This window comes from Apus apus, chromosome 3, assembly GCF_020740795.1.
Source record: "Apus apus isolate bApuApu2 chromosome 3, bApuApu2.pri.cur, whole genome shotgun sequence".
NCBI classification, from domain to species: domain Eukaryota; kingdom Metazoa; phylum Chordata; class Aves; order Apodiformes; family Apodidae; genus Apus; species Apus apus.
The window spans coordinates 76,594,293-76,621,474 of NC_067284.1; the positions used below are offsets into that span (position 1 = coordinate 76,594,293).

At 47.5% G+C, this 27,182-nt stretch overlaps 1 protein-coding gene across 1 annotated transcript in view; it reads left to right on the forward strand.

Annotated features, from left to right (window-relative positions):
- The window catches only part of MDGA1 (MAM domain containing glycosylphosphatidylinositol anchor 1), a 147,869-nt gene that overhangs the window by 85,947 nt on the left and 34,740 nt on the right, over positions 1-27,182 (forward strand). Inside the window, exons 9-10 of the mRNA XM_051616226.1 lie at positions 5,314-5,583; positions 8,893-9,044. Of these exons, the coding sequence (XP_051472186.1) occupies positions 5,314-5,583; positions 8,893-9,044 (422 nt within the window). The remainder of the gene's footprint in view (positions 1-5,313; positions 5,584-8,892; positions 9,045-27,182) is intronic.

Here is a 27,182-nt window from a genome sequence, read left to right on the forward strand (position 1 = left end):
GATCACTTTGCTTGTCTAGAGGAGATTAGGAAAACTGCATCCAGTATGACAGCAGAAGGGTACCTTTCAGAATTTAAATGAATGCTGGACGGGATGGTCTCATAAGGCCCTAATGGCCGCCTGTGCTGATTTGCTTTCCAGAGAGAGAAATTGCTGCCTGGACAGCCACTCTGGATAACAAAATGCAGCTAATAATTGTAACTAACAGTGAAGTGCAGTCTTTCATACCAGGATATCTGTGTATTCTTTGCAATGTTAATCCAGCAAATTGAGTGATCAGTTAGCTCTCACATGTGGGATAAGGTGAAGACTACAAGCAGGACAAGAATACTATACCACTGGCACTGTGATTGCAAGGCTAAGCTAGGAGGGAGTCCTTCAACACAGTGGGATGAGAGCTGCTGAAAGTAAAGCTGCTTTCTAATCTAGCAAGGCTTGCTATTTTCATCACTTGTGTTACATGTTGCACTCCCTAGACTCAAATAAAAATGTAAATGATGACTGACTCTGGAGGGCAGAAGAGAGGTTTTTTTTTCGCAAGGGAGGAAGCCTGGGCTAAGGACTGAAACATGGGTCAGGATACAGAAGTCCTGTACCACTTCTGTCTGATGCTGCCCTTTTGTGTGACATCAGGCAGGCCATCTTTCTGCTTGTGCCTCTATTCTTCTGCCCAGACGCTGCTGCGCTGTGGTGCTCTTTGCAGCAGGGGAAGTGTTGTGGGAAGTAAATCGCTGTAGAAAAATAAGAGTAGTGGTACACTGCAGGCACCTGGACACCTACAGAGGTGGCTGCTGTCAGCTGCTGGTTAGGATGGCTACAGGGGTTTTCTGCCTGTGGGTCAGAAAACAGGTTATGAGTGAGCACCTCAGCTGTGACAGATCTTTCAGATCAAGTCAGTATTTGGGAATTGGCCAGGATATGCCATTCACAGTCCTTACACTACAATGGGAAAGAAGAATATACGTGTGTCTTGCATAGTACTGTTGTACTGGGCTGTCTAGGATTTTCGACCTACTTGATTCTTGCCTGAGCTCTTAATCCAAGCTCTGTTCTCTCAGTGTTTCCTTGTTCTACAGATGCTGGTTTGTGTTTAAGCTTGTCACTGTTTTCTGTGCATCAGTCCACTCCAGTATGAACCATTCTCTGCCTTTCATCCATATCAGACTGAGAAGCCTGATGACAACATCCTCAGCATTTAAAGTTAATAAAAATTTTTTTTTGCCTTTCTTTTTTTTTTCTTTTTCCCCCCTGCATTTATCCACAAGTGAAAAATTTTCTGTAGTGCATCACTGCTGTCCTGGGATGCTCTGATTTCATTGTTGGTGAAAGAAGCATCTCTGCCTTCTGGAGGCGTCTGAATTTGATAGGAACCTGCAGCAATCAGAAAACATTTCAGGGATCACTGAGGGTCCTTCCTTGAGCTGTGCCCAAGCAGGACAACACAGTAACAGTGCAAGGAGATTGTGGTGTCTCCTGCAAACACTTCAGTTCGTGTAAGGAAGAACACTCCTCCCTTCCTCAAGGCTAAAATAAAAACAAACTTAACAAATACTTATGGACTTGACCACAGCTCAACAGCCAGTACACTTCTCATTCATTTAGCAGGACAAGCATTTCAGTCTTGGTTATTTCCAGTGAAACCGAGAAAACAGAGGTTACTGGGGCCCAAAGCAACACCCTTTAACACTTCATACTTCTCTGTTGTGTTTCCCTCCCTCTTGCCCTTTATCATCATGAATGCTGTGCTGGCTTAGCAACCCGTCAGTGTAGAGCGTCTGCTCTGACTCACAGCAGGAGAGCTGCCTACAGCCCTGCTTTGCTTTAGGGTGCCTGGCACGCTGGAGTAGGCTGCCTGTGTTTGGCTGATTTGATTTGCTCCTAACAAGCAGGCGAGTGATTATGTTTTCTCCTGTTGCACAATAATTCTGCTGTGAAGGCAGGCTGCCCTGCCTTGTGTTTCTCAGCAGCTGCATCTTAAGAAGGTTGCTGGAGGAGCCTTGCTTCTTCAGCATTGCCTACAACAGTAATGTGCTGCCCTCTTCACCCCTTTTGTCACTGCTCCTGCCAGCTAGCTCTTCAAGAATTGAGCTGTGTGCCGAGAGAAAACAGTAATCGTCTGGATTTGTTTTCTGTGTTTCTTACCAGGGAATCCTGAAGCCCTGTATATGCAGAAAGGCATTTTACCTCCCTGTTGAAGTGTGGCATCCTGCTGCCTGCAGGCTGCTGCTTAACAGAGCACTTCAGCTGCATGCACTGGAGTTAATGGGAGACATGGAAAGGCATTTGAGAAGCCTCTGGACAAGTACCGTCCTTTGGATCTAGGTTAAAAACTGAGGCTGATACCCAAGATCCCCGAAGAGCACCATGGCAGCTTAGTGAGCCAGAATAGGCAGATACTGCTGTACCAAGCCCAACAGCTCCCATACAGCCAGCAGGGATGTTGCTTCCCTGGGGTATTAGAGCCTATCATTTTCTGCAGCTCCCTAAAGGTGTCTGCACAGGAGTAACGTTGGAGGTCACTGCTCCGAGACAGTCGCCATCTCCAGTGTACCAAGGCTGTTCAGCTTCTAGTTCTGAGGAGGAGGACCGCTGGCTCATTTAAAAGTGCTTTATTCTGCATTTAAGCCAGGAATGAGAAAAGTCTGTGTTGTTATCTGCTAGGATTTGCAGTATGAATCCCTGCCTTGGTGGTGGTCTCCCTTTTGTATATAACTGTATAACCTACTTGAGCAAGTGTGGGCTCCCCGGTAGGCGTTGGAGGCCAGAGCTGATGTCTGGCTCTGTAATTGCTGTTGACCTTTCCTTGCTTTCATATCGACTGGCCTTCAGTACAGCTGCCCCTTGCTGTAGTACTCCATGCATCCTTTGCAGTGTTGGGATGACCTACTTCAGTGCTCTCTCTGGAAAAACCAGGAGCTCCAGGACTATCTGCAGAGTTAATGTCCATTGGGTGTTTCCTAGTGCCAGAGAAAGGAGGAGAAAATGGAATACATTTTTGCTTTCTAAGCACTTTCAGACATTCCCTTTACAAGGTGGTAACTTAGGCCCAGAGCCTGTCCTGGGACAAATAAAGTAAATCCCATTTCCCAGCTGAATAAGATTATATATTGTCTGCATCCTTGGCTGCCCTGCTGTTGCAGTTACCTAAGGAAGCATCTGGGTTGTCCCAGCCCTGCTCCTCTGTGACCTTTTATGAGACTCAGATGCTTCCTCAGTAAGGGCCAGGAGGGTACTTTTCTTGCAGTGTGTGTCCTTGCAGGAGGCACTTTGTCCAATTTCTGACCTTATCTCTTCCTCTGTCCCAGCTCTGTATACAGGTGCTGCTCGGTGCAGTGAAGGAAGCTGCTCTCCCACCTTTCTTCCCCCTCCTCATGAGATAGATTGCTTTGAGTAGACATGGAGCTGCTGTGCCACTTTTTCTTAAGTCTTCCTTTCTCTTTTCCCTTTTTCTATTTTTTTTTTTTTCCCTTACATCATCAGCTGGCCTTGGTTATAATGTGAGACCCCACCAACTTCAATTAAGGAGGCAGATGTGACCCAAGAAATGGGATAGCAGCTAGGGATGGAGATGATACATTCATGGCACTAGGTCTAATCAAACAACTTCTCACATTATTCTCACCATGAGGTGGGAGACGTGTGAGCTGAAGGCAAGTCAGTGCTTGGAGCACCCGCAGAGACACATTGCTAGCAAAGCCATCTGTAATGAGCTGACCATGCCACTCAGCACGGCAACGTGAGCTCAGTCAAGAGCTGCATTTAATCCACTTCAGTGCAGCAAAGGCCCCAGAAGCTAAGAGCTGAGAAGGGGTACCTACAAAACAATCAGCCACTGTCAAAGAAGGGGCTGCCAGGTGGAGGGATGCTTGTACACTGTACCCACAGATGCGTCTGTATCCCTCAGAGAGGGGACACTGCATGCAGACCTGTGGGGTGGTACACACACTGCCTTTATCTGTGGTGAAGATGGAGGTATTGCTAGTGTTACAGAACTGTAGGTGCATCTTGCTGGCATCAGGCTGTGGGAGGGGAGAGAGAGGCTGGTGTGCTGGAGCCCTCCAGGCGTGCCGAGTTCAGGGCAGCAGGGATGCTGTTTGACCTGTGGTTCCTGGTAGAGCTGTGTCTGTGGCACTGCAGATGCTGTGTGCTGCAGGTATTTAGGCCTGACTGTGCTTAGCAGCTCTATGAACCTTTGGAGGAGGCAGGTGCATTGTAGATCTCTGGGACATAGAAGTTGCCTGTGGAAGAGCAAGTACCTTGAACCTGGAGAAGGTAAATTGTGATTGTGCTGGAGCTGCTATAAATCTGTTCTCCCTCTTCTACACTCAGGCTAACAGCTGTTTTGTGTTAAAAAGCCTCTCATTTTAGTGGGAGAGCTTCTGGTTATTCCCATGCTGTAATGTTTTAATTAAGAATTTGTTGCAAGTCAAACATGTCTATTAGATGGCTGTGGAGATTGAAGTCCCCTGCCATTGCATTAAATAAGAGGTAGTTCAAGCAATACCAGTCCAGACTTTCTCCTTGCTCTGCCTCAGCCATACCCAAATTGTGAGCTTCCTGTAAATTATTACAAGTGCTAACAAACAAAGACTTAGTAGCCTCCCTTTGCTAAGGAAGGCCACCATTCTCACACTAGTGGAAGAGAAGCTGACGTGAAAAGATGTGACTCACCTCCCAGTGTCAGGGAATTGTTTCCAGAGATAAAAAAATAGCACCCAGAGTCCATGTGAGCAGTTCCTCATGTTTTGTATTGATATGTTTGGGAGAGGCCCTCTAGCATCCCCTCAGGTTTGTCATCTGTGGGGAGAGCCAGTGCGTATCCCTCCATCTGAACATGGTGTCCCTGGTAACCCTGTGAGACGCTGACCAAAAGAACATGAATGTAACTGCTTGGGAGCACACCTGCCTGTCCAGGGCGTGCGGTTTATGCTGCGTATGAGGACTGTGGTTATTCTGATTAGGATCTGAGGATTGAAGCCAAGCTGCGGTGCTCAGCTGCTGGAGTTGCATTTCTCACATGAAAGAGCAGGGCTTGGCAGTTCTTCCAAGCAGTGTCTCACTGTGGGATGTGTACTTGCTAAAGGCCACCCTGCCTAACAAACGGGTGGAAGGTGGCCCCAACCCAGTCAGAAGGGAATGTCAGATGACTGTTGCTGGTTTTGTTTTGAAGAAGCCCGTTTCCTGCTAGAAAATAAGTATCCTCTTGGATATCATAAGTGCCTGTCTCCTCAGAGGCACCACTGGGGTGACCATGCTGAGCGAGACAGCAATTCCCTGATGGTGTCCCTGTCTCTTGCTCTGTTTGATCTCCAGTCCCCCCTGTGGTGGAGCCAGCCTTCCAGGACATTCGGCAGGGCCTGGGGCGCAGCGTGGCCCTGCGCTGCACCATGCTGAAGGGCAGCCCCATGAAGGTGGCCACCTCCGTCTGGCGCTTCAACGGGACCCTCCTGGCGCAGCCCCTGGCAGAGCAGCAGGACTACTCGGAGCTGAAGGTGGACAGTGTGAGCCGGGAGACCAGCGGCAGCTATGAGTGCAGCATTTCCAACGACGTGGGGGTCTCCACCTGCCTCTTCCAGGTATCTGGTAAGTCACAGAGTACACATCGGAGAGAGCTGTTGGATGGAGTCGTGGAGGTAGGAAGCTTGCTCCCAGTAAACTGGGGCCAGTACAAGCAACCTCACCTGCCTCCTTTGTGCATTGTGCTGTGTTCAAAAGGGGTGATTTTTCCATAAGCCAACAGGGAGTACATTTTTGCAGCGTTTGACTGCTTGCCTGAAAGATACAAGACTTAAACTCTAGGCTGCTGTCAGTTTTCAAGCTTGGACTACCTGTATCATAGACAAGTATTTGACCAAGCAAAAGGTTCTACATCTCAGCGGCCTCCAAAACCTTCTGATTTCCTCTTTAAAACCAAACAACCAAACAAAAATTGTATTACATATTCCTTTGCCCTCCCTATGTCCCATGGCTGTCTTTGTGTCGTGATGCCTGCTAGGACAAACATAAGCTGGGAATGGATACTAGTACTCAGTGAATTTGCTGTTTACAGTTTTCTGTGAATCCAGCAGGCACTGTAATAGGATTCCTTTCCAGCACTAGCAGCTGCAAAAAGGGATGGCAGAGTTATAGCATCTAAAGCCACACATCTGACCTCGCCTCTCCAGCTGATCATTAAATCTGCTTTTCCCATGACCCCAGAATTGACTTGGGCACCAGTTTCTAGACAAACGTTCCTGTGAAGTTGCCTTAATAAGCAGTAAATTCAGCCAAAATACTGGGTTTTCAGTCAAGGGCCAATTTGTAATTCTTTACAAGTGAGTGCTGAACAAATGAGAATAAATAACATCCAGAGAGGCCTGATTTCAAAGCAGATTTTTCTCAGGGATTGGAACAGCTCAGGTATGCTGTAACTCTGAGGTGCTCTCAGAAATGGGGAAGCCCAAACCACTCCTACTTTTTGGGCCCCTTTTCAGGACCTTGCTCTCACCGCTTGAAATCTGGAATTTATCTGGCAGTGGATTTTGCTCGAGAGCTTTGGCCCTCTCTACCCTTTCTTCATATCCTTGCAACTGTCAAATCAGTAATTAAATGTTTGAAAACCATATCCCACTATGAGTCACCACAGCAAATTTTGTCCTTAGCAAGCTTGGGAATCCTCCCAGGATCTGAATTTCTTGCAGGAATTAGTAACAAATACATATTGGCACCTAAGGTGCCATGCTGTGCCCCACAAGATAAAATCCCCTCAGCAGAAAGCAATGTTCATCCCTACAGAGCACTCATTTCTTAGATAAATGCAACATTTATTTTCCTGCATCCCTTCTCTGTTTCCAAGGCACTGATATCTGAAGGTGGCTTTTCAGCTCCAGACATCTCTGTCTGTGTTCTGGGCAGTTACAAATCAATTAGACCTTCTGAGCCTGCAGTGAAACCTAAAGAATAATCTGGTGGCTAGACTGCTGTGCTTGGGATCAGGACTGCTGGAGTTTCAATTCCCATCTGCCACAACCCTCCTGAGTAAGCAGGGTGAATGGCATCATCTCTTTTTGTTTCTGTTTCTCCTCTGTGAAAGAAGGACCATAAACCTTCCTATCTGACAGGGAGGCAGTGACTCATTTGTGACTGAGGGGTGTTCAGATGTCCAGGAAACAGAGTACCTAAACCCACCTGGGATGGCATTAGTTTCTTCTGCAGATGGGAGATTAGCTTTCTGAGGTGTTTTGGAAGGACAGCAAGACATTCAACCCACTCCTCTTGAGCAAGTTATCAGATCAGCCCATAATGGTCACCACCTGCTCTCCTATAAGCACAGGAAAGCCCTGAAAGAAGGAGTGAATAATGACCTTCAGCTCTTCCCATCAGCTGTAAACAAAAGGCAGAACTTTCCAGCAATGGTCAAAGTTTCCAGAAAGGAAGTTAAGGAAGTATCTTGATGTATGCTGCATCTCCATTAGAAGGTGGGGTTTTTTTAACTTCCATTTCCATCTTCAAGTCAATTAATAAGGAATTAACGTCATGCAAGATGATGATTATCATCAGTTCTGATTTCTTTTTTTTTCAGAGTCCATTATGAAGCTTGACTTCCACAGTCAATACAAGTTGAATAAGCAGCAGTTAGTCTCTGAGGTGGTTCTGAACTTCTTGCTTGTTCAAAAATTCAAGTCAATAAAAATAATAAGAAAAAAAGAACTTGGAAATAAACATCAATATTATCCATCTGAGTTCATAAAAATTAAACATTGAATCCTTTCAAGCCTGATTATAACCACCCAGAATGTCATGACCTGTGATTCAAGTGGAAAGGTGCAGCAGACTGCATGGGGAGATGGTGTTTATATCTGTTCTGCTCTCCAGCATCCCTTGTTGCCCAGGTTTGTTTCTGGTCTATGGAGGTCCAGACTGGACCTGAACCCAGAAATAAGAGTTTGGATTCAGACCCAGTTTCTGCCTGTCCCAGGGCAGGACCTGCCAAAAAATTGAAGTGCATAGGATGAAATTGAGGTAATTTCAATCCAGTTGTGGGTAAGACCTCAAGCTGCTTTTGGATCCTAGGCATTAGTCCACTGACCACTGGGCTGCATGTCAGCAGCCTTTGAATTCTGTTTTTTAGTGGTTCAGGACAGCAGTGGCTGGGGAAATCATGGGAAATAACTTCTTCTCTGAACCCTCCAGTTTCTCTCTGGTCCATCATTTTTCCTGTGTTTCCCTTTCTCCTGCTGCTGTCTGTTTTTTAAGGGGACACCTGGTTTTAGAAAAGACATCTCCACCCCTACAAAAACTCCTGCTGTTTTTACCCAGGCTGAGGTCAGCATCCCTTTTGCTGCTGAATTGACTGTCATGTTATAAAAAGGCTGGAGCACTGTGTTGCCAAGGCAGGGGAGATGCAGAAGGAGCAAGGTCTCTTTTTTAATGCTATGGTGCCTGTGTGATAAATAACACTTCTCCTATGACCTACTGGCCAAATGATCTTTCCTCAGGGTTTGTTAGCAGGAGACTCTGTAAAGCAGCAGATGAAACAGGAGAAATGCCAGTTTAAAGCTGTTACTTCAATCTAAACTACAAAGCAAGAAGGAAAAGATTAGAGCTGGTTGCAGCTGGAGAACTGAAGTTGTTCCTACTGTCTCTGGTCATGCCCCTCTGGTTTTGCAGGGCTGCTAACCCTCCCAGTAGTTTAGCCTGTGAAAACAGTAGTGATTCACAGAAAATGATGGCATGTCAGTGCAACACCAGCTACAACAGTAGAAGTGTCCATCATGTTAAAGGCAAGTGGATGAGCTGGGTGAGTGGAGCTGTTCTGCTCTCACCACATCTCTAATTTATATTCCCCCTGATGTCCCTTCTTACTTTCCTCCCTCTTCTCTTTTTTTTTTTTTTTTTCCCCCCTCCCTCCAGCAAAAGCTTACAGCCCAGAGTTTTACTACGACACTCCCAACCCCACCTTGAGCCAGAGGCAATCCAAGAATTACTCTTACATCTTGCAGTGGACACAGAAGGAGCCCGATGCTGTGGATCCCATCCTCAAGTACCGCCTGGAAGTCCGTCAGGTAAGATGTGCTCTTCTGGAGCCTTCACGCATGCCCTTGGGAGGAAGCCCTCTCAGGAAGTACTTACATTGATGTCTCCTTGCTGATTAAGAGCTGAAGGTGATGAAATTGCCAGACCCTGATGGTCTTTTACCTTTCCCACTGAATGGAAGAGATAGGCCCAGTGCACAGCTCAGCATTCATTTTTGAATCTGGTGTTGGGTACAACTGATGGCTTTCCAAGCCCTGCTGCCTGCCATCAGACTGTTCCTGCTCAGTGTTTTGAATGGGGTTTTAATGTGAACAAAACCCCACAGTCATTAGTAGGTATTGTAGATTTTATAGGCCAAAGACTGAAGTGAGTGGAATTCCACCTTCCTCACTCATATGAAATAAAAGGAATAAGCTGAAGAGCCCTCCAGGCAGGAACTGCAGGAAAAAGTCATCGGCTGTTCTGGAGGGGCTTTCATACTGTCACAATAATGAAGCTATTTGGGCTATAGAAACTCGGCAGGGGAAGAGAAGTGGGTTTCAAGGTTTCTGAGTCTGAAGAGAAATCACACCAGAGCTTGTAGGGGGGGCAGAAGTGGAGGAAATCTGAAGAGCTCAGTAATTGGAGAAGGTTATGGAAAAGAGTCTGATGTTTTTTAAGAGCACATTTACTTAGCAGGATTACCAGATACTTTTATCCACAATCAGCAAAGTGCCTGTATTCAACATTTTTTAAAAATGTGGACACTTAAAATTGGTGGTTCTTGGTATTCAGCAGTAGCTTGGAAGCAAACACATTTTGCAAGGAAAAGTTTGTTTACTGTAGGTAGAAAGCAAAATTATTAAAAAGATCCAAGTGTCTTTTTCCTCTGTCTCTGCACAGTAGGCTCCAGTTTTATGTCTCCGTTTGATTCTGAGCTCTCTGGGGTGGGACAGCATTTGTTTGTTACTCAAACCATACAGAGCACATTGTCAGTGCTTAATAATAATACAGGACACAAGGGAGCTCTAAAAATGAAGGCAGTTTGTCATTGTTCCCCTTCACTCTTAGCCGAGTTTCACTATTATCAGCACTGCAACTCAGTGAACTAATTTGTGATTTTTATACTTCTCCTGTGATGCTGAGGTTTTTTTCCTGTTGCACAGTGCTTAAAAGTAATCTTGGATCTGTTTCTCTTTGAGGTCCTACTGAAAGGGATCAAGAAAAAGGAAAATCACGTTTCTGCTTTCACTTATGTCATGAAGGAAGCTGAGTGCTTGTGCAAATTTTACCCATCCTGGTTTTGTTCATACTAATGGGTTACTGCTGTTAATGTTTCTTTTTGGGCATCACTTCATAGTTGTGACTATTTAGTGGTGTCTTTTAGAGGAGCGTTGTACTGTAGCCCTGCTGTAGCCCATTCTCATCTACAGGCAGTGTCTTAGAAATGACTATGAGAGCCATTGTGGTGGCCTGGGAGGGCACAGAGAGGAGGAAACAGAGTTTTGTTCCTGTCACCGTTTGACTCAGATTCGACAACAATGCTCTCGATCCCTCCCCCTCCCACCCAGGTAGGGAAGGAGAGAGAGAAAAAGAGAGAGACTTGGCTGGACTGAAAACTAAACTACACAGCTTTAATTAAACACTAATGATACAAGAAAATATATACAATTATATACAAATACGTTCAGATATGTGCAAGACCCTCTCGCCTCCCCCCACCCCCAGCAACTCCCGCAGCACTCCCGTCAGCTGGAACAGTCCCAAAAAATCCTGGAGCTGTTGGAGAAAGCAGAGAGTGGTGAGGGTCAGGAGAGCTCGAGCCTGGGGGTTGATGGTGATGGATGGACGGAGTCCTCCCTGGACACCGGCCATGGATGGGGGAGATGGGAAGAAGAAGCAGGAAGGAAGTTGTCTTCTGTGATCTCTGACCTTACTCTGAGCTTACATAGATATATGGAATGGAATATCTCTGGCCAGTTTTGCTGTCTGTCTAACTCAGCCTCCTACAGGGGGGTCATAGATCTCCCCGTAGTGTCTGAGCTGGCAAAGATGTGACCTTGAAGACCCAGCAGTTACAAAAACATTCCTTTCTTATCAGTCTTAGTTGGAACACACTAGTGCTAGTTCAAAGAAAGCTTAGTGAAGGAAAAAAAAAAAATCAGTAAAAGGAAAATCAGCTTCATCCTGGCTCAAACCAGGACAGTTCCCACTTCTGTCACATGCAAGCAGGAAACTCTCTAGAAAAGGCTTTCATGGTGTTGCCTCCTCCTGGGCCTCCTCTGACAAAGACACTTGCATTTCATGGTGGGGGCTCTGCCTCTGTGTGCCATACTGAGGTCTCACTGAGCCCTTTTCATTTCCTTGTCCCAGAGGATCACATCCACCCTCATTTCCAACCTGCCACTTCACAGAGCTGCTTCTGTGCTCCTGTCCTGCCTTCCTGGCCTTTTCCTTGCAAAGTCTCACTTTGGCTCCAAGCAGCCTGGTGACACCTCCTGATGTCTCGGTCTTTCCCTTGCACCACTATCCTCTTCCATGTCCTGCAGGCTTTGCTGCTTTGTCACACCTTCTCCATGCTGGGGCACCTGGGCTGAGCTTTGTGTCCTGCTGTTCCATGGTTGAACAGCAGAACATGGTGACGTTACTGAATGTAACTGTGAAAAGCTCAAAAGCATAAAAGCATTGCTGACTGGAGGGCTCTTAAGGAAAGGGATTTGTCTGCCTGAATGAGGAGCTGCCTCTGCACCCTCCTCACTAGATACACTTGGCTTCCAGGCACTAGCTGTGGTGGCACAGATAGCCTCCTGGAGATGACTGAAGTCATCTCAGATAAAACAGGCCTTACATGTGGCCAGTCTTGGCTGATCTGTTGTTAGCATCAAGCTAATGGAAGTTTACCCAGCTAACCAGCTCACCTTCTCCCCCAGCTCTGGGAGCTCCCCAGCCTCAGTGGTCAGTGGCATGTGCCCTTCAGCATCTTAAGGTTGAACAGGACAGCAGCGGCATGCAGGCTCGGGGTGGTGAGGGGCTGTCTGGGAGATGTTAACTCTTGCTAAGCTAGGATCCAAAGGGTAGCCACTTGGGATGCCCATTGATTGTAAACTGCTTTGCTGGTTTTAGTTTTGCTCTCCCCAGTTTTCTTGAAGAGCTCTCGGCATATGTAACACGAAGATCCCTAAGTAGCAGGATGCTTTGCAAGACACCTGGGAACCCTTGAATGAAATGTGCTTGCTGCAGCTGCTGCAAATGGGGCTGAGGGAGAGTCGAAGTGCTGCTTATTAATTGGCCTGTGCTGTGGCTTCTCCAGCTCTTCCTGTTCAACAGCTTCTGAGGGCTGGTTGGGCATTCCTGGGGGGATTGCAAGCAGTCTGGGGGAATTTGGTTTCCTAAGTGATGCATGGGGGCTCCTAGCAAGACAGATAGGTGCATTTCCAGAGAAGCTGATTGTTTTCGATGCTGTGGAGCAGGCTGAGTGGCACTGCAGATGTACCAGTTCCAGCAGAATAAGAATTAACCTTTGATTAAACCCAAATAAACAGCCTGACAGCTTGGAGCCACTGACCCAGGGAAAGCACATACGCTAGCAGCATGGAGCAAGCTTCTTGTAAAGCCTCTGAATGTCCCAGCAAATAGGCTGTAATTTCCTAGAGTGCATTGGTCAGGTGGGCTGGGCTCTGGCTTTGTGCTGAGTGGCAATTCAGAGGGGAAAAATATCCCCACTGAGGAGCTGCAGAGGCCTCACAGGCATCTGATGGCTTGGGAAGTTTTTCCTTTCTTCCTCCAAGGCAGCTGATCCAAATGCCAAGCACTTTACTTCACCAGTTAACTTAATGGGTTCATAGCTTTGCGTGGTTTGGTTGTGAGCAGATGCCATGAGGCTTTTGGGGTATTTGTTTGGTCAGCTTTTTTTTCCCTTGTATTCCTATAGCATGGAAGGGCGCTGAGGCATTGCACTCCAACATGAAAATGTTTTTCATTGCCTGGGGATTCGAAGCAGCATCCCCAAACTAGATCTTTGCTTAAAAAATAAAAAGCCTTTTAAGTTGCTTGTTTCTCTCTGTGTATTTTATCCCCTCCCAGAGCTCTGTTCTAACATTAAAGAGAAATGAAAAGCCATCTAATATTGCAAGCAGGTTGCATCCTGGAGGAAAGAACTGAGCTGGGCTGGTGGTTATGGTTACAGGGGATAGTGAGAGAATTACTGTGCACTTAATGAGCTGGAACCCATCTGTGACCTGAGGCTGCAGGAGAAAGAGGAAGGAGAAGGTATTGGTGCAGTAGGGAAGTTTAATCTTCATTGTGCCCCTCAAGGAAACCTGAGGCTGTTGTCTCCTATGTGCCTTCTAATATGCAAGCTTGGGCCAGAACAGGGCCAGCTTAATGCATTCCTGCCTCTCTCCCCTTTTTGGAGCAGGGTCAGCTCTACCTGCCAGACAGTCCCCTGTAATTTGCACCAGGCCAAGCCCCAGACCCATTTGCTAAATTAGCTCACTGGATTGTCACTTCAGATTAATTCCTGTCAGGGAGACTGCCTTTAATGAGACTGGCCCTGTGCAATGCCTGAATAATTGTATGGTCTCTCTTTGTTTGTACTTTCATCCCCTCCATGTTGGATAAACATCCCCTGCTGTCTACAAAACTCATCTGGGCTCCAGAGCCGGCTGCCACTTGCCTCATCAGCCAGCCAGAGCAGCATTAATGAGAGCTGCTGCGGTGGGGGGCCGGGTTCACCGTGTGGGGAGGTGACAAATAACAGAGCTGTTTGGACAGACATAGGACAGGGGCGTTAGCAAGAATTTAATGATTGTGATTAGAGTAGAAGGTTAACTCTTCTGATGGCCATCGGGACGCAGCAGGAAAAGGTTTATGCTGAGGCCCACGGGCTGTGGATCTGCATCGCTTCCTTTCTGCCTCTCAGTTGTTCTTTTGCTCTCCTCTGAGCCTGCTTCGGCAGTGTCTGTCATCTGCTGTCTGGGGCTTCCCTTCTGCATGGAGCCAGACACCCCTCCAAGGGTGCACAGACCCAGGTCTCATTCGCTCCCTTCACGCCAAGCGGGTGATATAACTCAGAAGGGAGGATGAGCAAACAGGACACCAGCCCATAGTTTTTTACATAAATGTTTAGTTGAGAACACTGTTAACTCGCAGTGTTAACTTGCACTGTGCTCCCCCTCTTCATGCAACACTGCGGCTTGATGAATCCATGTGCATGGCCCTTGGCCCATGAAGAACCCAGCCTAGTGAAATTAAGATACATCTTCCAATGCTTGTAAGCAACCCTGTGATAAAATAAGCAGCTAGTTTGGGCAGCCAGGGTCAAACAAACTTCCAGAGCAAGTTAATCCACCCAGCCCTGCACTCATCAGAAGTGAGAACATCCATGCCAAAAGCTTGTTTCCTCCCATCTTCAGCAGAAGCCAGTGCCTGGAAAAGAGGATAAGAGGGACAAATACAGTTTTGCTTTCTCTGCCTCTACGTATTGTAAGCCCACTTGTTTGTTGAACCCCAGGTTAGGAAAGGCTATGAACACAGAAGGACAGTGTACCTGAGCAGGTCATGGTGTTCTTGAGTAGGTGGTGCCCCTTGCAGCAGCCCAGCTCTGTGTTGTGGGAGGTGAAAGAAATCCCTTTCCTTCCAGAGAAGCAACTGTGTCTTCAGGCAAATGTTCTTGAGAACTTGAGCAGCCAATGCCTCAGGGAGTAGCCTGGGGAGTGCACAGCAGGGGTAGAGGGATCCTGAGGGCTAGGAAGGAAGGCAGCTCTGTGCAAGGCAGATGGGGCTGACTGAACTTGTTTTACAATCCAAGGGGCTAACGTTTTGCTGGCTGTGGGGGTTTGCATGCTGCCTGTGCAGCACTGCCATTACCAAGGTAACCACCTCAGCAGGGCTGCCAGCAGGCCTGGGCATATAGCCCTCATCCCATGGCTCAATGGTGCACCATGCCCCAGTGGCCCCATTCTGTGCATCCCACCAGTAGTGCTGCAGTGGGGTTTCCAGCTGGGGAGATGCTACAGGAACTGAGGAGTTGATGCAATGAGGTTATAGGACAGCTTAGTGAAATGGCAGTCAGGGCTGTCCTCCTAACTCCTTTACATACTAGAAGATGAAAAGCTTAAAGCATGGAGTTGCAGCTTATAAAGTGGGGAGGGACCTGTCCTGCTCTGGATTAAATGTGACCTGTGCTGCATTGATGTGACGTTACCTGGAAAAAGGAAGAGGGCTTGTGCTGCCAAGTCCACTGAGAAATCCTCTTACTGAGAGGCTGCTTAACTGCACAGCTCAATTTTGTGCCCCAGTGCAGGGCATGGACAGGGCATGTGGAAAAGGGATGCACAAGTTCCTTTTTGTTTCCTCCTCCCTGCTAGAGCATCACAGTCCCAGGCGGCTGCATCGAGAAAGGGAGTGTGACTTTCTGCGAAGCAGCAGCTGGTGGCCCTGGCTGCATGTGAGATGCTGCACGGACCGAAACACTTGTGGGGTGTGACAAACGACACATCTCTTCACTGTTCATCATTTCACTTGTTGCAGTTTGTGCTGGTCCTGCCTCACTGGTGTTAGGGCTGGGAACTGCAGTGACTTGGCCTACCAATGTTTGCCAGGACTGAATCTCAAAGCAGACCTTCTGTTGTAGGATGGCTTATAAGTCACATTTGCTGGCAAGTGTCGTAAGTCCCATCATCTTTTCTGCCTGCCTTGGCTGCCTGTTTGATGTCTGATCACAGGCTACTGTCATACAGGACAAACGTCAAATCAACACAATTCCATCTACCTGCTGAGCCATGCACTGTAGAAGTAAAAGGTGTTTTTTCAGCTCTTTCTTCTATCTCCTCCACTGATGCTCTTTCTTAAAATTATTTTTTTTATTTCAACCCTTGTTCAGGCAGTGAGAATAGGCAGATTACATTTATGCTCTCACGTCAATTGCCTTCAGTTGTGCTAGTGGCATACATACATGATGCTGTGCGGACCTCAGCCCTGAGGGAGGTGGAAAAGGATGCAGAAAGAAGCCAGCATGTCAACAGGAGGTGTGCTTGGCAAACGGTTCAAACAGTCATCATGATGCAAAGCCAGGGAAAGCAAGGGAAGGGAGAGGTGGCACTATCGTTTCAGGGTACAAGCAGAGGAGGAGAGGGTTGGGACATGCAGTGGGATTGAGTGGCAGCCCCTTGCTGGTGGGAGGAGAACTGGCTGATCAAGAGGACAAGCTGTGCTTGAAGCTAAATGAGATTTCTCTGTGGGACCTGGGGGTAAAGCAGCAACTTTGCCACAGGCACTTGGGAGTGTGGAGAGCAGGACCCACTCCACCTCCACTGTGCTCTCTGGTGCCTGAGAATGGGACACAACATCAGTCACAGCAAATGACAGCACACTGGGTCATCTTTCTTTTCATCCCTAGCAATCTGTCCTGGGGGATGATGTGTCAATTAAACCTGCTGCTAGAACAAGGTCCTCTCTATCTGTGCTGTAAGGGAAGACTCCAGGACAGCTGGATGTTTAGAGGGGATGAGGAACAAAGAGCTTTTTCCACATTTCATGTATGTATTCTTTACTGGCTGAGTTGGCAAAAGCAGAACTTCCATGCCATGGAAAAGAAGGGAGTTTCCTCCTGGCCATTGCTCACTGCAGGCAGAGGTGTCTGTCTGGCCGTGGTTGCTATTAGTCCTGCCAGCCAGAGGATCAGAATGATTTCTACAAGGTTGACCAGAGAAACTCAAAAGAGGCTTGACCAGCACTGGTGGGTCAGGTGAGTTCAGTGGAAATGACTGGGAGACGTGGGATGAAGTTTCTCCCTTAGGTCTGCCCAACATCTTCCAGTGCCACTACTGAGACTTCCCTTTGCCCACAAGAGCTTAGCGAACAATGCCTAAATAATGAACTAGATTGACTAATTCTGTCTTTCTTTACTCAGAAGTATGAGTCACGGTTTTCCTGAGCTGGTTATCCCTCATCCACAGATTGTTTGCAATCAGCTAGATGGAAAAAGTAGGTAATATGAGTGGTGGCAGGTGAGTTATGTCTGATGATACCATTTCTCTTCTCTGATTATCCAAAGTAAGTAAAGTAACTTGCCCAAAAAGGGGTAGCTGAAGGTTTTACAAACTGGCTCACCACTCGTAAGGTGCCTTGCAGCAGAGATTTTGTCTTAACATTCACTTTTCATAAGCACTGCTCCTAATGCAATTTGAGTACTTGACTGCGCAAGAGAGAAAGCAGGGTATTATTTAGCTTTGATAGTACATGGGAATAATTACAGTTTTCCCACTCTTAGCTCTGTTTGGAATAGTTACAGTGCCTGAGATGAACAGTACAAATAATCCCTCTGGAAAAGCTCATATGATCTTAAAACACATCTGTAGCAAATTCTCATCTGTCTTTAGCTCCTAATACTGCTGTTCAGTGCTCATTCAGGGTAAGGAGAATGAGAGAGGAGAGATAATCACATTCCCCCAGCCAATGTATCAGCCTTGCAGGCTTGAGATGTTGTTTTCACACAGTTATGCTTGTGTCCAGCAGGCTATTGGCTTGTTTTACAAAGCTGAGAACAGAATGAAAAATGCTTGCCAGGTATCAAAGATAGAAGTGAGTCCTTTGTGTGCATCTCTTATCCACGTTCCTTTGGTGGCTTCAAGGGGTACATGCTTGAGGATAGGGAGGCTCTACAGAGAGACTTGGATAGATTAGATTGTTGGGCTGATGTTAATGGTCTGGGCTTCAACAAGGCCAAGTGCCGGGTCCTGCACTTGGGCCACAACAACCCCAGGCAATGCTACAGGCTTGGGGAAGAGTGGCTGGAAAGCTGCCTGGCAGAAAAGGACCTGGGGGTTCTAATTGACAAGGGGCTGAATATGAGCCAGCGTGTGCCCAGGTGGCCAAGAAAGCCAATGGCATCCTGGCTTGTATTAGAAATAGTGTGACTAGCAGAAGTAGAGAGGTGATTGTCCCCCTGTACTCAGCACTGGTGAGGCCACACCTGGAGTGTTGTGTCCAGTTTGGGGCACCTCAATTCAAGAGAGATCTCGAGGTGCTGGAGTGAGTACAGAGGAGGGCAATGAAGCTGGTAAAGGGCCTAGAGAATAAATCTTATTAAGAACACTTGAAGGAGCTGGGAATGTTTAGTTTGAGAAAGGGGAGGCTGAAGGGAGGCCTCATCAGTCTCTACAACTACCTGAAAAGTAATTGTAGAGAGGTTGGTGCTGGTCTCTTCTCACAGGTAATTAGCAACAGAACAAGAGGGAATGGCTTCAAGCTGCAACACGGGAGGTTTAGACTGGACATTAGGAAAAATTATTTCACAGAAGGAGTGGTTAGACACTGGAATAGGCTGCCCAGGGAGGTGGTGGAGTCACCATCCCTGGATATGTTTAAGGGTCATTTGGATGTGGTGTTGGTGGATATGGTTTAGGGCAGAACTTTGTAGAATAGGGATGATGGTTGAACTTAGTGATCCCAAGGGTCTTTTCAAACCTGAATGGTTCTATGATTCTCATTACTGAGTCTTTCTGAGAGTGCCCGTCAATAGTCTGTGATTCCCAGAGTCCCAGTTACTCTGCTCATCTGTTGTTTTCAGTACTCAGCCCATATTCCTCCTACTGCTTCAGAGTCTTTTCTTTGTGCACCTTCTTCCCCTTCCCTGTTTCCACTCCTGTTTTCCACCTATTAGAATAATAGAATCATAGAATGGTTTGGGTTGGAAGGGACCTTAAAGATCATGTAGATCCAATCCAATTGGTGGGGAAGCCTTCCACTAATCAGGTTGCTCAGAGCCCCATCTAACGTAGTCTCAAACACTTCCAGGCACGGGGCCTCCACAACTTCCCTGAGCAACCTGTTCCAGTGTCTCACCACCCTCACACTGAAGAATTTCCTCCTAGTACCTAAGGGCAAGGAGGGGCAAAGAAGGTCAAAGAACGGCAAGGAAGGTCTGTTTCCTTCTGTTTTGTTTTTGTTTTGGTTTTCCTGGATCTTACTTCCTAGAACATGTTGGAGATAAGAGGAGAGGCAGTGTGAAAGGGGAGGGGTTTGGGAAAGAGATGTTATCTCTCCTGTTGCTAGTGACAAACAGGCAGGAGTAGGCACTAGATAGATGTTTTTACTGTGTTTCATAAAGAAATAAGCCTTAAGCAATCATGCTGCCTGGACTGGCAGCATGGAGTAATGTGAAGGGCTTCATGGCTCTTCCTGCCTGTGCTGTGCTGCCTGCCCCTTCTTCACCAGACGTAGGACTGCAAGTGCAGTTGAGTTAGAGGTGGCCTATAGGCTCTGAAATGATTTTGTTTTGTGCATATTCATCTTGCCTGCTATCTCACCCTGTTTGGGACTCTTGAGAGTCCTACAGAAAGCTTGTTTCTGCTCCCCTAAGCAATAGCCCCTTCCTTTATTAATTGTTGTTTTTAAGGGTAAAGGTGCCCCAACAGTGGGCTCTGCCAGGGTCTGTAGAGAATCCAAGAAAAGAAGCCTAAGAGATGGCCTCTCCTGTTGGTGGAGCGTGTCTCCCTTGGTAAGTTGCAACCATATTATAGACAAAATGGCTGAGAGCTCAACCTAACTGTATCTGGGCAAACCTGTGCTATGCAGAGCCTGCTTGAATTTTCTGCTTGGAGCCAGAAGTGCTAACAGCATGCTTCATAGGCACATATGTGGACCTGGCTGCAGGCAGTCATGTCCAGTGCAAGGAAAGGGAAGACTCTGAAGGGAGACCTTACTGCCCTCTACAACTATCTGAAGGGAAGTTGCAGTTAGGAGGGCACTGGCCTCTTCTTCCAAGTGAATAATGATAGGACTAGAGGAAACGGTCTGAGATTGGTCCAGGGGAGGCTTAGACTAGATACTAGGAAGAATTTCTTTACCAAAGGAATACTTAGGCACTGGAATGGGCTGTCCAGGGGGGTGGTTGAATCACCATTCCCGGAGGTTATTAAAAAAACGTATAGATGGGGCACTTCAGGACATGCTTGAGTGGACATGATGGGTTTTTTCTGAGTTAACAGTTAGACTTGGTGATCTTAGAAGCATTTTCCAACCATGATGATTTTGTGATTCTGTGAAATGAGTGGAAGAGGAGACTGTGCTCACTGAGATTAGGGATGGGTATAAAGTTGGATCGAGTAAGGCACCAACCAGCATCAGTTTTCAGATGGGAGGCTCAAAAGAGATGGAAACCCTCTCTCTGGGCAGGACAGGACTGTGGAGCTACATGAGGGATATTGCACCATATTCAGCTTATGCCCATGCTGCAGACAGAGAGGTGATTTCAGGCTCTGCAGTGCACAATAAACTACAGATAGGATCTCGCAGCAGCAGTATAAACCTTCCAGACTGAACAGAAGGACCACACGTGCCTTCAGGATCAGACAAACTGCTGTGAGACAGCAGGAGAGAGATAACAGGCACAGGTAGACGTGCACATAACCTGTCTAGCTCTGTACCAATCACAGTGAAACCAGCATAGTCTTCTTGTACAGACTGGGGAATGCGTGGTGCACCCTCCCTTCCCACTCATCACCAGATTCAGTGATGCTACATTAGCCCTTTTCTCCTCCAGCTCCTGGGCTCCCTCTCTCAGGCCATCCAGTGCCCCAATAAGCCTGTAGCTCATGAAGCTGCCAGTCACGCTGTGCCTCAGTTAAGGCTTTTACTTGACTGTCTCCCTGACAGAGTGAAGATTAGGTCTGTTCTTCTTAGACCAGAGAACACATGCTAATAAAATACATATTGCTTTCTGATCAGCCCCTAATGAAAGACATTATTGAAGAGTACAGAACAAGCACTTACAGTAATTCATGACAGCACCAATTTGGCTTCTCTGGGAAGCTGTAAACTGCTGCTCTCGGCACCTAATGAGGATGGGCAGCTGATTGCCTGTGAGAGGAAGAAGGAGAGAGGTGGTTCCAGCTGTCCTCAGTAGCTACTGCAGGTCACAGTTGCTTCTCTCTTTGGAGCCAGGGAGGTCTCAGCCCAGAATGGGAGCCTTCTGTTAAGGACAATTGAGGAGAAAAAAGCTTCCAGGACTCCTCATTTAGACTGAATAATGGATTTGCTTTGGCTATCCATGCTCACTTAACCCTCAGAACAGAACCTCTTGTGCTTGACTGATGCACAACAAACATAGGCATGAATTTCAGTTCATGAGTATGCTTGTCTGGATAATGTCAACTTTATATTTGCAATGTGATTATTTGCTCTGGAAACCCCTAATGAGTAATGGTCATCAAGCAAGGAAAATCAAATAAATCCAAGTCTCAACTTACCCTAGCCCTTTAATTGATGCAGTTAATGCTTGACATCATTTCCATTCAAGGTAGTGATGAAGCACTAACCCAGGAAAATGTTTTAATCCAATCTGACAGGCACAGGAAGTTTGGTGAGAGATTATAGAGAAACATGACAGTGACTGTCTTCATTTTCAAACCAAATTTCTCCACTACCCAAAACTTGCCCAAATGGCTTTTCCAGGTGGTAGCTACCCTGCTGAAGGGGCAGGCATCTTCCCTATGGCTGATACCAAGCAGTCAGATCAGAATATCCCTCATTAGGATTGTGCTGTTGAAATTTTGTGCAGCAGTTTGGGAGGCAGTGGCACCTCAGTGAAGGATCAGAATATCATAAGGAAGATCTGAGAGACAGAAAAATGACTGTAATGGTTCAGATGGGGTGAAATGCAGAAGTACAAATGCAAGGTCATGCACATGGAGGATGCTATGAGAGGAATCTGCTACAGGCTGGGAGCTCGTCAGTGGGAAATAACTGAAGTGGAGGAACAATGTGGGTGAGTGAGTTGATTTCAAGGAGCTGCTGGTAAAATGCACATGTGACAAAGGGCACATATACTCCCAGGTGAAGTCCAAGGTTCTTGCAGGCAAGGTGGAGAGAAGTGCTACTGTGTCCTCTATGCAGGGCTGGGACACCCACCTCCAGCAAGTGTAATTATGCAGAAAAATAGTATAGAGTAGTTCAGGGAAAGCAGGAGTCTGCGTTACCAGGGGAGGCACAGAATGCTCAGCTTGTTTAGCCTAGCAAAGCAGAGGCTGAGGGAGGCTGTGATTGCTTCCTCTGAAAACATCAGGGGGTCAAGCAGCATGGAGGGAAAGGAGCCATTTAAACTGAAGGACATTGTTGGCATAAGATCAACTGGGTGCAAGCTGCCTGTGAAAAAAGTCAGGCTGGAAATGAGAACATTAGGGCGGTCAGGCTCTGGAACAACTGTCCAGTGGGAGGAGCAGGCCAGACAGGAATAGCTTTTAAAATGAGATGTGATACATTTGTAAAATGAATAAGCAGAGGTAGCCCTTGTGGTGACAGGGGACTGGACTGTGTCAGCCAGGAGTGCACTTCCCCTGCTGTGTACTTGCAAGTGGCTGTGACTTTTCCCTTCTGTGAACTTCTGGTGGGTAGGAGGAGGCTGCTGGTGCAGTATCCCTCTGCCGAAACACAGAGAGCAGGAATCAAATCTGTGGTGTTCACTTGCAATGTCAAAGACAAACCATCTTCCTCTGCTCTGCCCTGCGGAGCCAACGTGACATCAAGGGCCAGAATCTCAGTCCATTGCTATGTGTCAGAAAGTCCATGGGAAAAAGTGGGAGAGAAAGGTCAGATTTATGCCACATTTTTCCATCACTGTGGAAAACATTGGAGCCTAATGTTCAGGAGAGGTTCCTAAAATTCCATGTCCTTATCTCACTCCTGCCCTTGTTTCTGAGCATTTTTGTTTTGTTTTGTTTTGTTTTTCCTAAGGAATTTGCAATTATCTTATTTCTACCCATGGAACTCATCTTCTGGAGTCTCATTCTCCAACAATGGAGAATGGGTCTGGGCCTTGGATAATTTGCTCTCAATGTTTGACATGGTAAACTCTGACAAAGATAAATCCTGTCATCATCTTTTCCTTTCCTTTGTTTTTTTTTCCCTTCAAGAAGCCCATGGCATCTAAGCTCTTTGAAGTGACCTCTCTGCAAGGCATCCTGTAGCTTTGGAGGTGTAATTGGGGCAGAAATTGAGGGAAAGGCACGTCTGCTGAGGTAGCAGGGTAATTTGCATTGCAGAGCCCCATGTTAATCCCAGGAGATGGCAACCATAACTAAGCTCACCCCCTTTCAGTCCCTAGATTGGGAGTATCCTGGTATAAAATGGTATATCCTGGTATATTTATGTTCATCCTGGAGATGATATCCTTATGGGACACTGCTCTCCCTTAAGAGATGATGGTGTGACTATTTCTGGACTTTGTGAACAACAAAAGTGAGCAGCTGTGTCTTAGCTGGGTTTTGTTGGGATGAGTTCATGGCAGTGCAGCCACAGGAGAAATCTGGTCTGAGATAGTGCCAGCAGCCACCAGGGACAGAGCTATATAATGTGTCCAAGGTTGCTGGCAAACAGGCCGACTGGTTAAAATGGGAGGCTCTTTCACATTCTAAGTGAAATTGCCAGTTAGAGGAAAAGTGCCCTTCTGCTGCTGTCACCTTCCTCAGGCCCCTGGGCTGTACGAAACTGGGATGTCTGTGCCTCATGACAAGCTGGGAAGCTTGGCTGATATGATCTCTTCTCCTGGGCATGAGACGTAGATGCCTTTGCACCTACTGCTGCCAGGGTGCTAAGCTTTGAAGACCCCCTTAATAGCTGGTTGCTTGAAGAGTACAGCCCACCAGTTGCGTGGGCAGTTGAAGGTTATTTGTCCACATTATTGCCTCCTTCTTCTTTAAAACTTTTTTGAGATACCTGTGCTTCCTGCACTACCAGGCTCCCACAGCTCCTGGTCCCATGCATGTCTGCTCTCCACAGTGTTCACAGATGAGATGTCCACTCACAGATGAAAGAGGTGTAGGTGGACAAAGGCAGCATTTGTCTGTTGTGCTCCTCTGTGGAGCTGTATGGGAAGAACCTGTCGGAGGGAGGGAGTCTGCGTGTGAGGCTGCTGTGCCACCCCAGCCTACTTTTGGCTGCCATCTCTTCTCCCTTTGGAGAGGCTGATGGGGCAGGGGGGTGGAGCTGGGAGCTTTCCCGGTGCCCCACGTCTGCAGTTAACTGGCAAGGACAGAGTGGCGGTGCAGGCAGCCACTCCTGACTCCCGTTTGTGCTGCGGGAAGGAGCATCCAGGGGAATTTGAATGAGGCTGAGCAACAAGGAAGAGCAAACAAGCACGTGTGGAAAGGATTTGGAGGGGAGATACTGGAAAGCAGAGCTAGTGTTCATGCCCTGAGTGGAGAAATTGCTGGAAAAGTGGGACAAGTAAGGAGAGAGTGGCAGGAGTGAATAGCAATGCTAGGAAGCTGGATGCCCACAGAGCAGTTCCTTTGCTCCGGTCAGCTTGTTGGTGAACCTACATGATTTTAATGTACATTTTCTAGCTCATGTTTACAACAATTCCCTGGGGCTTGCTGATGAAACAGGTTGGTGGTTTTCTTTTCCTAATTCCTCCCTAAACAAGCATATAGCTGCTTAATGTGCAGCTGGCTGTGAGACCATGTGCATGGCTACACAGGTCACACCAAGGCCCAGCACAAGTGGCTATCTTGGTCTTGTGAATGTGTGGAATGGTTTATTGAGTAGGACTGCAACATTAACTATTGACAGATGTATTTATTAATATCCCTTGGCTTTATTATGCCTGTTAGCTGACATGTATCTGGCTAAAACTTCATTCAGTCTGAAAACAGCATCCTTTTTTCTTTTAATAGCTTGGATAAACAGAAAATGTAGCTGTGGTGGAGACATGCTTTTCAACCCCTCCACTTGACAGCATTACAGCTGGAGTAGGACCAGGGGCAGGGGTAGTGTGACATCCTGCTTTTCTCTCTGAGACTTTTGATGTGTGTTCCTGGACCATGAGCAAGCTTGGCTGGCCATGGTGGGGGAAACCAAGCATTTTCTGAGCATCATGAGCCAGCTCAAATGAGAAGACTGGGCATACAATGCCTACCAACAGGATGTCATGATGAGGACTGAGAAAGGACAGACCTGGTTTGCAGATCCTGGAGGTATGATGGCCAAGTACATCTGAGCATGTGCATGTGCTCTCCCTTGGTTGCCAGTAGGGACAAACAGGTTGTACTCTGCATATAACATATGTCCCACGGAGGGCTGATTTTTCCCTTTGTAAGATGCTTTTAGTGGACCTATTCTGCAAGAACATTGTTCCCTCTGCAGCCTGTGGGATATTCACAACCAGCTGGTAGAAACTGTGGGTTTGTTTAGTTTTTTTTCACTTTCCATCCCCTTCCTCTCATTATTGGAAATGAAAGAAGGTGAAGGCAGAGATAAGGCTTTGCATTGCACTGTGCTCTTGTTCTGGCCCCACTGGCAGCATCCCGAAGCTAGTGATGAATCAGCATCTCTAATAAGGTGACCAGTATTTCACTATCCTCTGTGCCTGTCTGCTTTATTAACTGTGTCGCAGCAAGATTAGCTGGACCACTGGTCAGGGTGATCAGAAGGAGGAAGGAGGCTGAGGAGGGAGATGAAGGGAAGAAGATACCAGGGCAGCATGGACAGGAGCATGCACAGAGCAGAAGAACAAGGGCAGCAGTAGGCAGTGGAAGCAGAGGATTAAAAAATGGGTTCCTGCTGGACTGATGCATACAGCTCTGCACAGACCTGCTGCTGGCAATCAGGGAGGCAAAGGATATTTAGGGAGGGGGAGGCAAAGCCAGAGCCAGACCTTGATCTTAATGTCTCTGTTTGCTGGACCTGTGCTAGTGACTGCAAGCTGGCACTGTGTCTCTGTGCACAGAGCAAGCAGCTGCCTGTACCTGTCCTTTTTTTCTCCCTTGCATTAATTTCATACCCTTTAGACTGCACTGGCAGCATACCTGGCCCTTTCTCCTGCAGCAGCCCAAGGGGAGTCTTTTGGCCCATGCTGCTTTTTACCCAGAAGAGCCAGTCTTTCCAAAGACAAACCAAGGCAATTCTGTCAGGATGTAGGGACTGCACTAAGGATGTGTGGAGGGCAGCTTTGTGAGCAGCCAGTTGCTGTGTCTGTCCGAGTTGCAGGGTAAATAGAAAGAGGACACAGGCTGAGAGAAGAGTTAGGTCCAAAATAATTGGTGGAGGGAAAAGACCCTTGCAAAACTTCTTCCCCCTGCTCCAAGAGGAGGTATGTGCCAGTCCTGGGCTGTGCCCTTCCCATTATGTAGTGATCCAGGTGTCTCCTGGGAAGCAGGAGAATTGCAACCCATGGAGGATATATGTGCCTTCAGACATTTCTGTTTCACAGACAAACCTGGGTGGCAGCCAGGTATTTATTTGGTTAAACCCATGTGTCCCTGAGGATGGATTCAAATGTGGGGGAGCTAGAGCTCTGCAGTCCAGACTGGAGGCTGATTTCTCAGTTTATCCTGGATTAGGTGATGTGGGAAAGTAAGTGATTTGACATGGCTCCCAGAGGCTTTAGATACCCAAATTCCACCTAACTCCCAGCTGAGGTGGAATTTGCACTGTCTGACTCTCACCCTCAGGCTTCTCTCTGACTCTCCATTTTGTTTCTCTTCTAAAGGTTATGTCTAGATGAGGGAAATGGCTCCTGACCTCCTCCTATTTGCTGGCTGCCTTCCCAGCACCCTGGCTTACGGCAGCTTGTGGGGAGGAGCTGCCGCCAGCCCCCCAGTCAGGATCTGCTCCCCAAAAAGCCCCATGCCAGGAGCCATCCGCCTCCAGCCTCCTGCTTCTGGCTTGTGACCCTTCCTCTCCTCCCAGATAACTGCAGGTCTGGTGCTAATGGTCCCAGGTGATGTCACTGCCACTGGGAGCCAGCTTGGCTCTTGCTTGGCAGAGTGGCAGTGCAGAGGGCTGGCAGATGGGAGGGCTGGGCGTTAGGAATGCCAGCTGGATCTGCACCCAGGCTGTGTGTGTGCAGATGGGACGTTGCTGATGCGAATGGATCCTGGCAGCATTCCGGTGCCAAGCTCATGCTTGGTTCCCAGAGTCACTGCCCTGGTCCTGCCCACCAGGACTGCTCCCAGGTGCCTCAAAGGAGGGAGGGCACCAGAGCACTTCCTATGCTTCTCACCCATGTTGCCTTGGGGAGGACGATGGTGCAGGAAGCGGTTCTTCGGCAATATGTACTCTGGTCTGTTTAAGGCAGGTACGAGTTTGTTGTTCACTGTGAGAACCACATGCAGCCATGGATTCCTGGGGGCCAGTACCTGCCCTGACATGGTACCGCGGCAGGATCTGGTCCAATCCTGCCCCTTAGC